Source organism: Harmonia axyridis, chromosome 7 (genome assembly GCF_914767665.1).
Source record: "Harmonia axyridis chromosome 7, icHarAxyr1.1, whole genome shotgun sequence".
Classification (NCBI taxonomy): domain Eukaryota; kingdom Metazoa; phylum Arthropoda; class Insecta; order Coleoptera; family Coccinellidae; genus Harmonia; species Harmonia axyridis.
In genome coordinates this window covers 30,872,539-30,886,484 of record NC_059507.1, presented here as the reverse complement: position 1 = coordinate 30,886,484, position 13,946 = coordinate 30,872,539, and the positions used below count along the sequence as shown (strand labels likewise).

The window sequence follows — 13,946 nt, the reverse complement described above, 5'->3', positions numbered from 1 at the left end:
TTTTGTGTGTACCTATCTAAATGTCATCGAAGAAGTGAGTTATCCAAAAATTCAGCTATGTAGCTTTCATTTGGAAAAAATAATCAACAAATCTTTCGGAAAACGAACTAATTTGTATCGATTTTTTTCGGTTATGGGATGGCAAGAGTTCGAAAATTTATAAATTTGTGAAAGAGATCATTCGACAAAATAGAAAATTGACTAAAAAAGAAATCGAACCTTTCAAACATGTAAAATACTTGGGTATTCATTATTTTATAACATTTATCGTTTTTTCGGAAGTGACTTTGGACACAGTAACAATACCTATACACAGATCACAACTGGTTCAAGCTCTAAGCTTCTGGAAGGTTTCATAAAGGCCTAGGAGAATCGGGAAAAAACATATCGAGATGTTTTTCCTTGAAAGATTTGTGTTCAGGAAACTGCATCAAGAGTATTGAAGCGAAAATTTCGTAAAAAATTACATAAATACTAATTTTAATAAAGAATTAAAATGTTCCAAACATCAGTCCTCAATTTTAATTCTCATATCGCTTCATTTGAAATTGGTTGCTCCCTTCTTTTTATTATACTTTATAAATATTAGGTACTACAAATATCAACGACGAGAGAGAATTTCAAAAAAAAAAAAAAAAATACCGATGTATCTCAAAACAAAAATCTCCCATATTATGGATTGTCCATTTGAAAATTCTCACATTCATATTTAAAAATCAAAGGGCTAATGTATTTTATTTCAGTCGATCAAAAATTCAACACCATTAATTAAGAAAAAACAGGAAATTGAACATCAGTGAAAATTTTTCGGGAATTATACGTAATTTTCAACAGCTAACTAAATGAATTTTTATGATGCATAACCGTGAAGCATGAAATTATCAACACCAAATTTGAATATTGCAAAAACTGCAGGCTCCCAATCAGGAAAAACTCCAGTAGTGATCATGATTTTGCGTGTTCGCGCTGTAACATTAGGAAGGATTCAGCATTGCTGTCAGCTCAGTGAACGCTGGTTCCTTTTCAGGAGATGTTCTGAGTTTCTGTGCTAATAGTGCCGACTACAATTGCGCGAAAATTCTTCAAACATGTGTGCGATAAAAAACAACTGAGTTCCATCTACAAAAGTGAGTTTTCCCATGTTCATTAAGAGTTTCGTGATTCAATTATCAACGTATTATTGAAATAATTCAATGGACTTTTCGAATTTGAACACTTTTTTGAGAGTTTTTTTTCGGTGAACATTTCCCTCCATTTTACAAAAAACTTAGTTTATATATATTGCAGTGAAATGTTTGATGATTAGAATAAATTTTCGGGAAAATAACTTCATACTTTATTTTAATTTATACTTTTATTGTACCGAGAGAAGGTTTCGAAGGTATCAAGAAGATTTGGCCTTTCAGTTCAATAATAATAGTCACAACTTGATTTGCATCAAATAAACCATCAATTCAGATTCAAGAAATTGAATCTAAAAATATTTAAAATTATCAAATATACGAATTATGTTTTGAACTAACAAAAAATTATATAGAAATTTACAAATATAACTTTTATACATTTTATTTCTTAAATGGATATCCACCTCGATATATATTTTTTTATATTCTTTAATATTGATAAAATTGTATAGAACTTGAGCACCGCCTTTAACATTCTACTTGGTAGAATAATTTTAACATTTTACAATATATGATGATGAAGGAAATATACTTCCATATTTTTGACTGCCAATTAAAAAAAAATCAACATTTCGAACTCAGTTGGTTGATATCAGATTACCTCTTTCATTCCAGAAAATTATCATTTTGTCATGTAATTTTATTATTTTGAGGCGAGAATTGTCTAAAATTTTAAGTTTCGATTTAGTGATGACCTATATATTCTCAAATTCGATTCTGTCGGTCCATAAACACGAAAACGGATATACTTGAATTTTTTTTTTCGTTATTATTTCAAAACCAGGATTTCGATGATGATATAAATTCTGCATTTCTATGAAGAATAATTGTTTGAAGTTCCTCCCAAAATTTCATGTTGATTGCATCACCAGAACCTCGAAAAAAATTGAATAAGAATATCAAGAAAATACTCAATATCTCACTGATAGCCAACAGACAGTGTTCAGATATTGGGTATAGATGTGAAATAATAACTTCAAGCGTTCTGCAAAATTTCTGTTGACAGTCTCACCAGAAACTCAAAAAAAGTAAAGGAAAATATAAAAAATAAACACCAAATATTTCAGTTAGAACAGATTGGACCTATTGAAAATTTCTTCTTTCAGATGAATAATAATAGTTATCAACAAAAAAAGGGACAAATATTTCCGTAATAACAGATTGGACTAGGTTGAAATTTAGCTTGTATGTAGGTTTATGTCGAATGTTCATGCCGATCGACAATTAAGTTGATGATTTTCTTATTTTATTTTGTGTTGTATTTTTATATCATTTTTTAAGTAGCTTTATCCTTCTCCTCACATCATAAAGTTCCTCTCCAAAAGTTTACATCGAAATGAATATCCATGATATTCGAAATTTATATTTGATTACTTACCATTTCAAAATCAAATGTTATATATTTCTGAGAGATCATCTGAAAAAGCCTCTATATTTTTCAATCGTAAAAAATTCCTGGATTCCGTTGAATCAATTAAACTTTGACGTAGTTTTTACATGTTTTTTTTCGAAAATCATTATACCTATCGTTTTAATTGATCGCAAGTTTCTAATGATTCAAATTATAGAAATGTTTTATGAGCACCTTATAATAAAATGATGTATAAAACTTCATCATTAATACAAATGAAATACTATTTTAGACAACTCTATTACATTTTGTACTGGGCTTGTTGTGAAAAATTTTAAACATGAAAATTATTTATGATAATAAGAAATAATATTATTATTCATCGTGTCATAATGTCATAATCCTTGGAGACAAGAGACCTCAAATAAAACGAATTTATTTTTAAATTTTTTCATAAAGTATTCATGACATTGGAAGTGTTCTCCATCGTATTTCTAGTGGAACTTTTTGCCTCATGATGAATATTTATCAGACGTCAGAAAAAATTATAACTCATTTTGTGGGGGATGCTTCCAATCCATTGGGATCTCTGCTTATTATTTTCAGACCAGATATGTTCCACAAGGAATTGTCGTGTAACGTTTTTTTTAATAAATAAATGAAATATTACTATATAAAACAAGTAGAAACTCGTACGCCTCAAATATGCTTACATATTACATAATTGAATGGAATTATAAAAATATTTGATTTTTCCAAAAATGCATTACTATAAAATTGAAACTCAAACAATGAAGAATCAATTTTCAAGACATTAATAAAAAAATTTGTTGCCCTGTTTGTTGATCAAAGAGGTCTTTGCAAGGTCGTAGAAATGGGGGTACTAAAAGTAATTACCCCCCAAAGATTTCCAAAATATAACATTTCAGAATTCTCTCAAAGACGAAGAACAAAAATTTTTCCATAAAAAGAACCAATACTCTTTACTTTTCTTTAAAATCGACACGCCAGCAAAAAATTAGACCCTTTTACGGTTTATGAGTTTATTATCGCTTTCAAGATGATTGCTTTTATTGCACTACGAGCACGTCTATGTCCGAGGTATACATATAAATTGAACCCAAACAATGAAAAATCAATTTTCAAACATTGATAGAAAACTATATTTGTTGTCCTGTTTGTTGAACGAAGAGGTGTCTTTCGTGAACACCAATCAATCTACATAAATTATAGAGATAAGAAACGACGTAACATCTTTATGAATCAAATATGTCGAAGTGAAGCAAATTGGTTAAATGGACTGTTATTGCTTGGGTACACTCTTCTAAATATGTAATAATGATGATGAAAAACACTCTAGCAAAATTTGAAGGAATTGTTTCCGGTTAGACTGTAGGAAAAATACCGACAGGATTTTTTTGGAAATAAAAATTAAACGAGGGTGCCATGTAAGTTATTAAACATATACAATACTCGAAGGATTTTCTACTTCATTACTAACTTTCAGTCGGAACCACTGGTTCATTGAAAATATTCACATTGTGAAGATGAAAGAACTTCTTCGTGAAAGGTGTGGTAGCAAGCGACACTAAGAAGTCTTATAGTAAATTGACTCCGCTTTGAATGCGTGTGGCTCTTGCAAATTCAAGTCCATTTAATAATCACCTAGGTTTCGTTGAAATCGATCCAATTGGTTGTGGAGGGGGTGAAATTCATCTCCATACCAGAAATTTATATTTCCTTTCGGTGACGCAATTCATTTCGAAAAAACATAGGCGTACAACTTCGCTTTCGCCGTTTTTTTTTTCGAAATTCGAGGCTTCATTGTGAAAAACTGGTTTCACATTTATCATTCAATGTATTTTCCATCGCTGGCCACTACTTTCTCTCATCTTTCGGGCAGCGTAAGAATCCCGCGTTGAAAAAAATGGTCATCTTTTGAAGCGATTCACGAATCGATCCAATTGTGCTGGTCAGCCAGGCCGTGAGCCATTGATCGAAAGTTCAAGGAAGCAACATCTGGAGAATACAGCGGATGGGGTAGTTCTTCCCATTTCAACGTTTCCAAGTATGTCTTGATCACTTTCGCAGCATTTCGAGCATTGTCATTCTGTAAAATCACATTATCATATCTCTCGTTTAATTGCGGCTGTTTGTCCTCCAATGCTCGGCTCAAATGCATTAATTGCGTTCGATAACGATCGCCTGTGATTCTATCAGTTGGTTTTAATAAGTAATAACTCATAATACAGTACACTGAGCTGGTCCCACCAAATACTGAGCATGACCTTGGAACCGTGAATATTCGATCTCCAGTCACAAAGCGATGCAGAAATCCCTTCCGTCTTCACCTTGCAAGCAGCTGTTCACAAGCAAATGAAGGCCGTTCAATATCTCTCGGCTTCAACTCGTACGGCACCCAATTTCCTTGCTTCTGAATCATTCCATGACTTTCAGGCGTTTTGAAATGATTTGTTGCATCTGTCCCGATGATCCTGTCAATTATTGTTGCGTTTGGCACGAGTCTTGATCAGTAATGCTTTCGAGTCTGCATCTTCGAAAACCTTCTCTTTTCCCCGCCATGATATTAATCATCATTATAATATCATTCCAATGGATTCCCAGAATTAAATTGTCTTTGCGGAAGAAATATATAAAGAGGTTTTTTTTTCATATTGACGCATTTGATTTTAGAATCAAAATCCTAGATTTTGAAATCGAATTTATAATTTTACCTTCTTTCAAATGCAGAAATACCTTCGTGCGCCAATTTCTTTTTACAAATCACATTTCAGACTATACTGAATAACTTTTGGTGTCTGACATTTCGCAATTTCAGGATATTTGTTACTCGTAAAGCATGTGCAAACGTGAAATTCTTTGTATTTTATTTCTCATGTATTTATTTTATATTTCACATTATTCTCGTACGATCTTGAAGAAATTCGTTTTTTATATTTGGGTTGGTATGAATTTAAGTTGCGTAAAAATTAACAGCAAAACAAAATTTCGAAAGGAACCCCTACACAGAAGAGTGACAACTCTGCCCCAACTTCCTTCCTCAAACAGTGCAAGTCCAATTAGAAAAAAGAGTAAAGTATAATGGCCTACCTCTGCATGTCTTTGTGTCTGGTATTAGCTTCATATTGTAGTCTGATCATTTCGAACATGCCTACATGCACTCCCTTCCCTCAAAGCAATGTTGAAAAAAGAATTATTTAAATGACCGTATTATTCTATCTCTATTTAACTAATGCGATATAATCTCTCTTCCTAGCGTTGGATATCATTGCCAATACTGTATACATTACCTACATATACATAATAATATAATATCATTGGCTACCACATACTAACATCCACTTCAGATCCAGCGATCCTAAATAACTAATAGCTTTTATAGTAAGCAAAACAAAACTCTGACACTTTTGAAACATGATCAATGAATGCCGATTGCAAAACAGTAACACTAATTGTATTTTCATACAATTTCTGAAAAATGGAATAAAAAATAATGAAAATTACGACTTCATTAGATCATTTTCGTTATTTTTGTTACTGTTTTGCAAAGTATAATAGCACTGTATGCACTAGATCAAAAAAAAAATAATAAGAAATAAATGGATGAAGTAGTGAAGTACTTAGACATCAACGATTATTTTGAACATTAAATATGGGATATAGGTTTGAAAATTGGGAATGAAGCTTGTACAATATTCATCATCCAGCGTAAGTTAACTTGTTCCCAAAATGAGCGTTTCAGAGAATTTCTCTTTCGTAGAATTTTCCGGAACAACTGAGAATATCATCCCACTCAGTGAAAAAGCCATAAAACCAAAACTGACCAATTCAGGGTCAAACAAAAGAGCCTTATACTGAGCTCACTGCATAACAACGTGAACTTCATCAAAAAGGAAGCTGCGCTTGAAGAGAAACGGTATGACATAGGCAATTATCGAGCTTTGGCTTAATGAATACGAATTGAACGCTTTCAATATGAACATATGAAGTTCGAAGTGGGTGTCCATACTATGAACTATGATTCCCAATCATAAAACACCGAATTTCGAGATTGCAAATTATATGTAGAATATTAAGAAGTATATTGAACTTTTCTCAACTCAGTCGGTTTTGTGCTCAAGGAATAATAGCTAGGGTATTTTTTTAAATTTTCTGTTTCATCTATTGGATCATGATTTACATTGTTCATTGATTCTACTGAATCAAAACCTTGATCTACTCCTTCTCCTGATACTCTCAAAGGAATCAAATCTTCTGAATTTCGTTCTTCCATTCGGATTGCAGAGTTCATACTGTTCGGATTGTACTTATCATTTTACCAATTGGGCCGTTCGGATTATAGGGTACTTCGGATTATCCGGAGTTCGGATTATACATACCTATGTGATCAAATATCAACTGATATCTGGTAAAAATCTTATCGAAAAAAAACAAGAGAACTCTCTATAAAATATATGTATCATAACAACATATTCAATATGAAAAAATATGGTATAAAGATATGCTGTAGATCTCAGTTTTCTTTCTTCACTTCGTCCGATATTCTCACTACAGTATCAGGGGGTTCATTTTTGGTGTGTTCATCGTAAATCAGTTTGGTCAATTCTTGAGTGTTGTAATCAGGCCCTGCTTCATCAGTTGGCTCTTCCAAATCGAACATGCTATATATTGCGTTGTATATTTCGGCCTTATTCTCTAGGATATCTCTGACGATATCTACAAAAAAAAAAGATATAGATTACAATAACATATTAAAAATAATGACGTATTAATATGTTCAATGTCTTCTCATAAGCTAAATATACATTAGATTCAGTCCAGTCAATACTTAATAAAACTAAATTGAAAGTTATAATGAAGAGATAAGAAACTATATACTCTTCATAATAGAACATGTTGAAATGTTCAAAATATTACAACATATTTGCAGAGGTTTTAATTTTCTGCTTTAATATGAAGAAATCTGCGGCTGAGGCAAATCGAATGCTCTCAAATATCTATGGTAACGCCGCTATTAGTGGAAGAACATGCCGAGAGTGATTACAAAGCTTCAATAACGGTGATTTTGACGTCGAAGACCAGCAAGGCGGTGAAAGAGAGACTGTTTTCGAAGATGCAGAATTGGAGGCATTACTCGATCAAGACTTGTGTCAAACGCAACAAAAATTGGCAGGATCATTGTGAGTGACGCAACAATTTCAAGAATCTTGAAAGTCAGGGGAATGATTCAGAAACAAGGAAATTTGGTACGAGTTGAAGCCGAGATATGTTGAACGGCGTTCGTTTGCTTGTGAACAGCTGCTTGCAAGGCAAAGAATAGTCTTTGCCTTGCAAGCAGCTGTTCACAAACAAACGAACGCCGTTCAACATATCTCGGCTTCAACTCGTACCAAATTTCCTTGTTTCTGAATCTAGTCATAGGACTAGAGGCGAAAAATAGGTTCATTACGATAAAGCCAAGCTGAGAAAATCATAGGGATATCCCCGCCATGCTTCTACGTCGACGGTCATACCAAATATTCACGGTTCCAAGGTCATGCTCGGTATTTGGTTGGACCAGCTTGGCGTAGTGAATTATGTTAAAACCAACTGAGGCAATCTATATCGAACACAATTAATGCGTTTGTAGAAACTGAAATATTTCTCCGAACCCTTAACATTTGAGACAATAGTTGAAAAACTATATTTTACCCGAAAGAACATCTCTGCTGCTGACAATGTCTTCTAATTCAGTGGTAACTTCTTTCATGAGCCATGGCATGAATGTGTTATCAATGTCTTGTTTGATGTTATCAAGCAGTACACCTTCAGACTCCAAACCTTCTAATACCGAAGGTAGAAGGTCTGCAAGATAGCCTTGCATCAAAACTGAAGCCGCAATCCTCTCTTCCATTTCTTTTTGGACCTGTAAATGAGATTCTATTGTAAGAATGATTTCATTTATAAACGGAAATTTGTTTCTTTAAGCCCTCCACAAACTTGTTTCATCGTATTTTAACATCAAATATGATATAAATGCAAATTTAAAGGAGAATTGCGCTGAAGAAGAATATAATATGGAATTGAATTGCTTTTGATGCAATAATTACTGTATTTGTCTGTCATATTTCAATCAGATAGATGAGCTCAGTCAACTGAATTATGTGGGAGATATGATTCCCTGATGTACAAGAAATCAATAGTTTGAGAACTATTCATTCTATGAGTGTAAATGTTTTAAAGAATAGATATGTTCTAAATAGGAAAATTGATATCGAAAGAGTTGATCATTATTTTATTCCTTAATTTTTTCGTTAGGAAAATCGTAAGAGAGGTTATTACAAATCACTATTCTGTATGAATACAATAACAATAAATCCAAATTTGTCCGTTAAACGCCGTTCTCGGCAATTGAACCTCAATTAGGTATACAGACTTTTCTGAATTGAGCAGTCAAAAATTCTCTGATGTAACCCGAAATCGTAACTTCAAAGTTCATACATAACTGACTTCACTCAATAAAATATTGGTCAGAAATGACCTCTCTCAGTGTCATCTACACAACTATATATATTTGTCCAGTTAATGAGGAAATACCCTGTATATTTGAAGATCGCAAAACATAATAATAATTCAAACCTTTATTCCTTCCGCATAATCTTTGATTCTCCTCTCTTTCTCCCTCTGCAATCTTCTTTCTTTCTCTATCAGCCGTTGTGCCTCACAAGCCTCTGCAGCCCTGAGTTCCAAGAACCTTCTTTGTTGTTCTTTCAGAGATGCCAGCTCCTCTTCTTCCAACACCTCGATCAGAGCTTGTTCCACGGTCTTTCCAACCAGAACCTCCAGTATTGGCTGGACTTCCATGTCGAAATCGAAAAGATCTCCTGGATAGATCTGGGTCTCTGCATCAACTCCTGTTTTGGCAGGAACATAGAACGGCGATACGGGTCTGTCTAAGAAGAGTTCGGTCTAAAATAAGATCATAAAATTTCGGAATCTGATAGATTATCTATAATCCTACTTGAGTGCACATCTCATTGACTGGTGGAGTGATGAAAATTTCTTCCAAGTACTGGTCTGTTTGAACGGGTTCATGTCTGCGACCCTTTATGGCTGGAGGCGATCCCAAACGTAGCTCCGCAGCTTTAACAGTTTGAGTCCTTGCTTTTTTCCTAGCCATGGCTCTTCGTCTAGCCACAGCTGCTCTAGCTGCGGCTGACTCACCATCACCGAGATGAGGCATAGCGGGTTGTGCATAGTTACTGCCTGAAACAGGTTAGGATTTGTAGCTTCTGGAGTTCGACGAGCAAAAAAACTTGACTTTTAGTTTATCTCGTTATGACATAGTTCCTAAATAGGAGGTACAAATGAGGAAAAAAATGAGAGATTCCTTGGATAATTGAAAAAAACTCGTATATTATAAAATAAGCATGTGCAAACACTTTGTTTTCGAGATACAGGGAGTTTCTTGTAGTCCTACTCAATTGTGTTGATTATACTAGTTTATCGAATCTTTATTTATTTTCGTATAATTAATTGATTCATCACATCAGCATGAACCGTCATCACATGAAGGAACCGTTTGATATTTTCGAGTCTGTTTTCATATTCGTGTTAGGTATGAAAAAGTACAATCGTGCAACATTTCAAAGATTTCGGGTGAAATTTTTTCCCTGTAGAATTTTTTTTTGTTCTATATCTTTTTCACAATAATTCTTAGGAGCCTATGTTTATAGGAAATTTCATTTGTACCTCCAATTTAGGAACACCCTGTATGGTCTGAATTCGGGAAAGGAATTGATTCAGTAATATTTTGGGATATTTCCAACTGTTTTTAGAGTTGATTTGTTGTTACGTTTGGTATAACTAGTCTAATTGGGATTGTAATCGAAAATATGAAATAAGAAAAGAGTCATTTTTGGATCTTGATTTTCAGTGTGTGGAAGCTCCAGTGATCACTTGAGTTTAAAAACGCATAGATTCGTGACCAGCTGCATCAGGACTTAATAAAGAGTGTGAACTGAAGACCACATGTCTCAAAAACAACTCATAAAAAGATCCTTACAGAACAAGTGCACAAAATCATCTTCACCCCTTATGAAATAATTTGAGTTATCTGTGTACTAGGTAATAAACTTGAATGCAGAAGTTACCACACTTTTCTTCACGTGAAGTTTTTCATTAGCGTTTGATCCTTGTTTCGACAGTAATCGCTGTCATCATCACTAGGAACTACAGGTTAATGGCCCCTAGTAACCCGAAATTTGTAATGATGATAGTTTTGTCATTGAAACGCGTATCAAACTAAAATTGAAAAAAATCCGTGAACAAGAATATGAGTTCTTTAGCTTTTCGGTGTGCGTTGTGCTCTGGAGAAACATTCTATCGATTTTCTTCGTTAACTAAGTAGTAATAGTAACGATGCTGTGCTATGATCGAGGCTATGACAACCTTTTCTTTCCTATTCCTCAGTCGAAAATGATGTTTTCGATGACAAATGATTGCAGCAGGATGGCGTCACTTCTGATTGTGTCATCTCTTGGTTTAGTTGCAATAACTGGCAATGACTTAGATATAGGGGGTTCCTGGTTGTAATTCCCCCTTCCCCAAGATTCACAAATATAAAATTTTATAATTCTCGCTAAGACGAAGAACGAAAATTAATGTGTATCTGAAGAATTTTTTTCTATTATGAAGGTCAAGTGCAACCCCCCTTTTGGCAATTGAATTGATAAATATTCAAAATTGAATTCATTAGCCGTGTTTTTATTTTGAATGGATTCGAGCAATATAACGTACTGTCTTCACTATAAATCACGTCGACTAAGTATTTGTTTTTGATACGATGAGAGTAAATATATGTTGAGTCTTAATCCCCCGAGAGACTATCAACAGAGATATGCCTTATATATTTTATCAAGCGAAGGAAAGGAATGAAAACGATCGTATACTTTGTTTGCTCCCATATTCGCTGCCACTTTATAGGTCTCAGGAATTACATTCATAGAATGTAATGTTTCAATTTCAGTTGAAATACAGAATGTCAGGTTATTTGATCCGTAGTATTTCGTCCTTTCTTTCGCACTTTCAAGTACACTCAGTGACATGATAGAATTGTAACACCTGTAACTTTAAATTGAATAGAGATGGTATGGATCGAATAGAAATGCATCCGTCGAATAGAAAGAATCGTTTCGAATTGGTATTCTGTAACTCAAGTAGAATTACTATAGATACCAATTACGAATTACATTTGGCGATAGAAGAAGAATTGGATACAGAATACAGAAGTGAAATATTCTGATTTCTCAGATTACATTTCGATTCGTTCATTTCAAGCAACAGAATAGGGTGGAATAGCAATATATTTTCAATACTAATAGGAGAAAATAAAAAAGACTTTAAACTATACACTTGAATAATTTTATCAAGCAGTTTTCTGTCTTATTTGGCATTATAGATATTTTCCGTGAATAGGGTTGAATAGCCAAATATTTTCAATACTGCCGTGAGCTAGCGATAATGATTATTAGGCATTGAAAATTCAAGAAAAATATTGACTTTCCGTCAAGATCTTTTGCGCTCTCCTTTATTCATAGTCCCGTAGACACCACATCACAAAAGTGAATATATGATTTATTATGTTATCGTTCAATTCATCTGTCCATGTGTTGTACATTACATTTAGAAGCGAATAATCTTCATATACTTGTTATATAATACCTATTGACATTGACTTTGATACTAATAGAAGACGGCATCGAAATAAAATGTTCTGTGGTGTCTCTTTGCTAGCTCGGAAGATAAATAAAATGACAAATCTTTCTTATTAAAAACATTTTACATCAGATTTCTATATGCCAACCATTATGGTCTATACATAAATTATTAGGTGTAGTAAAAACAAATCCATCATTTTTCTAATAGATTGCATTAGTTATCTGTATCTCGCGTTTTAGCTATAAGTCTGATCGGATTTCACAATACGACGTTAGAAAAATTATATTTCGTACTACAACAACTTTTCCAAGAGTCTTGTGATAATGGTTAGTTTGAGCGCGCGTCAAAAATGGACTCTAAAAAGAGCATATATATTCTATATTTCATAGCTTTTCCAATTTTCTGGTCTGTCCGATCGGTAGTTATCATGTTTACGGACGGCAGGGCAGATTGAGTTCGATCATCAATTAGTCTAATTGTTTAGGACCGTATCCGAATCAAAATAATAAAATTAAAGACGAACTGAAAGAATACTCATGTACCGAAAATAATTTGAATTCGAATTTTCTTTTAGAATTGTATTTGAATTGGGAAAATAAATCAAACTATTATCATTATGATTAAAAAAGTTGATAAAACTTCCAAATCTTAAAAAAAATAAAGAAAAACACTCATATGGTGTCAGAAACTTTAGAGCACACCTTTATTCATGCCCCTCTTTAGACACTTTTGTATGTATTATACGAGATATAAGATTTTTAAAAAGCTAGCTCAATATTCAATGATGTGAACTGGGAAGAGTTCTTTGTTTAGAACATGGAATTTTCTATACGGAATTTTGATTAGTTAAGAAAACTTCCTCTTACCTCTGACAACCCGTCTTTCAAACATAAGATTGGCATAGGGCATTTGAACTTCCTGTCCTGCTATCAATTTTCTGTTGGTGTACAGAGCCCTTGGAGAACTAGAGAACGTATAAACCTGGTTTGGTTCATTGGTCTCAATCTCTTCTTCTTCATGTGTGAAAGCTATTATGGTTTTTCGTCCTGCCTTCGGCTTTTTTATGCTCAATTGCCTAGTAGAGATATCCATTTTCCCCCCTTTTTTTAGTAAATTTCAAAAATTGACAAAATCGCCGAGAAGTCACATCACTCAAAAATCAGTTTGACTTGAAAGTGTCACTATCAGAATTCCTATGTCACTATATCATATAAATAATTTATACAAATATTATAAGGGGAGTTTTGTTTTATTTATTGTCATTATAGTTGTGATATTTGTGTGTGTCACATGCTGTGTGATATCATGTAGAGTTTATTGTGATTTTCAGCCCGCTTCTTCGTCATAGCTTACTTATTCGCTGTCCATTATATTTTATCCAAATCCATAGATCCATCTTCTCTTTCCACAATATTTCTCTGCTCCCATGTCACAGAATCCTCAAAGAATATTTATGGCACATTTTATCATCAAAATTAAAACGATTGAACACAAGTATTTCTAACTTTCTATTGAGATCTCATCGGTTTGATCAAAATTTAAGTTTCTGTTTATGGATGAAATGGCGTTGCTATCCAAACAAAGTTGGGTGCCATTGACAACGGCCCACAAAAATTTCATTGTAGCTACATTGACCTTGATGTTTGTGGAACCCTTCCGAACTGAATACGAAAATAGATCGTGGTGAATGT

The 13,946-nt window shown here is 33.5% G+C and overlaps 2 protein-coding genes across 3 annotated transcripts in view; one reads left to right on the top strand and one right to left on the bottom strand.

The window, feature by feature from the left end:
• The first annotated feature begins 974 nt into the window (after positions 1–974).
• Positions 975–13,946, top strand: part of LOC123684887 (neuropeptides capa receptor-like) — a 34,426-nt gene continuing 21,454 nt past the window's right edge. Inside the window, exon 1 of one of the 2 annotated variants that reach the window (XM_045624387.1) lies at positions 975–1,127. The gene's annotated coding sequence lies outside the window, so the exon portion shown is untranslated. The remainder of the gene's footprint in view (positions 1,128–13,946) is intronic. The other variant, XM_045624388.1, reaches the window with a different exon arrangement.
• Positions 6,996–13,433, bottom strand: LOC123684888 (radial spoke head protein 3 homolog). The gene is made up of 5 exons (XM_045624389.1): positions 13,122–13,433; positions 9,557–9,801; positions 9,175–9,504; positions 8,248–8,461; positions 6,996–7,272 (listed from the first exon to the last, which is right to left on the bottom strand). Exons 1-5 carry the CDS (start codon positions 13,345–13,347, stop codon positions 7,070–7,072), a joined length of 1,218 nt encoding a protein of 405 aa, XP_045480345.1. The 5' UTR covers positions 13,348–13,433; the 3' UTR covers positions 6,996–7,069.

Excerpts from the sequence above, each read along its gene's own strand:
- LOC123684888 (XM_045624389.1), bottom strand. The coding sequence starts at position 13,347 with ATGGATATCTCTACTAGGCAATTGAGCATAAAAAAGCCGAAGGCAGGA. Across the intron at positions 9,802-13,121 it reads TGAAAGACGGGTTGTCAGAG|GCAGTAACTATGCACAACCC; the intron begins GTAAGAGGAAGT and ends AACCTGTTTCAG. Across the intron at positions 7,273-8,247 it reads CAGCAGAGATGTTCTTTCGG|ATATCGTCAGAGATATCCTA; the intron begins GTAAAATATAGT and ends TTTTTTTTGTAG.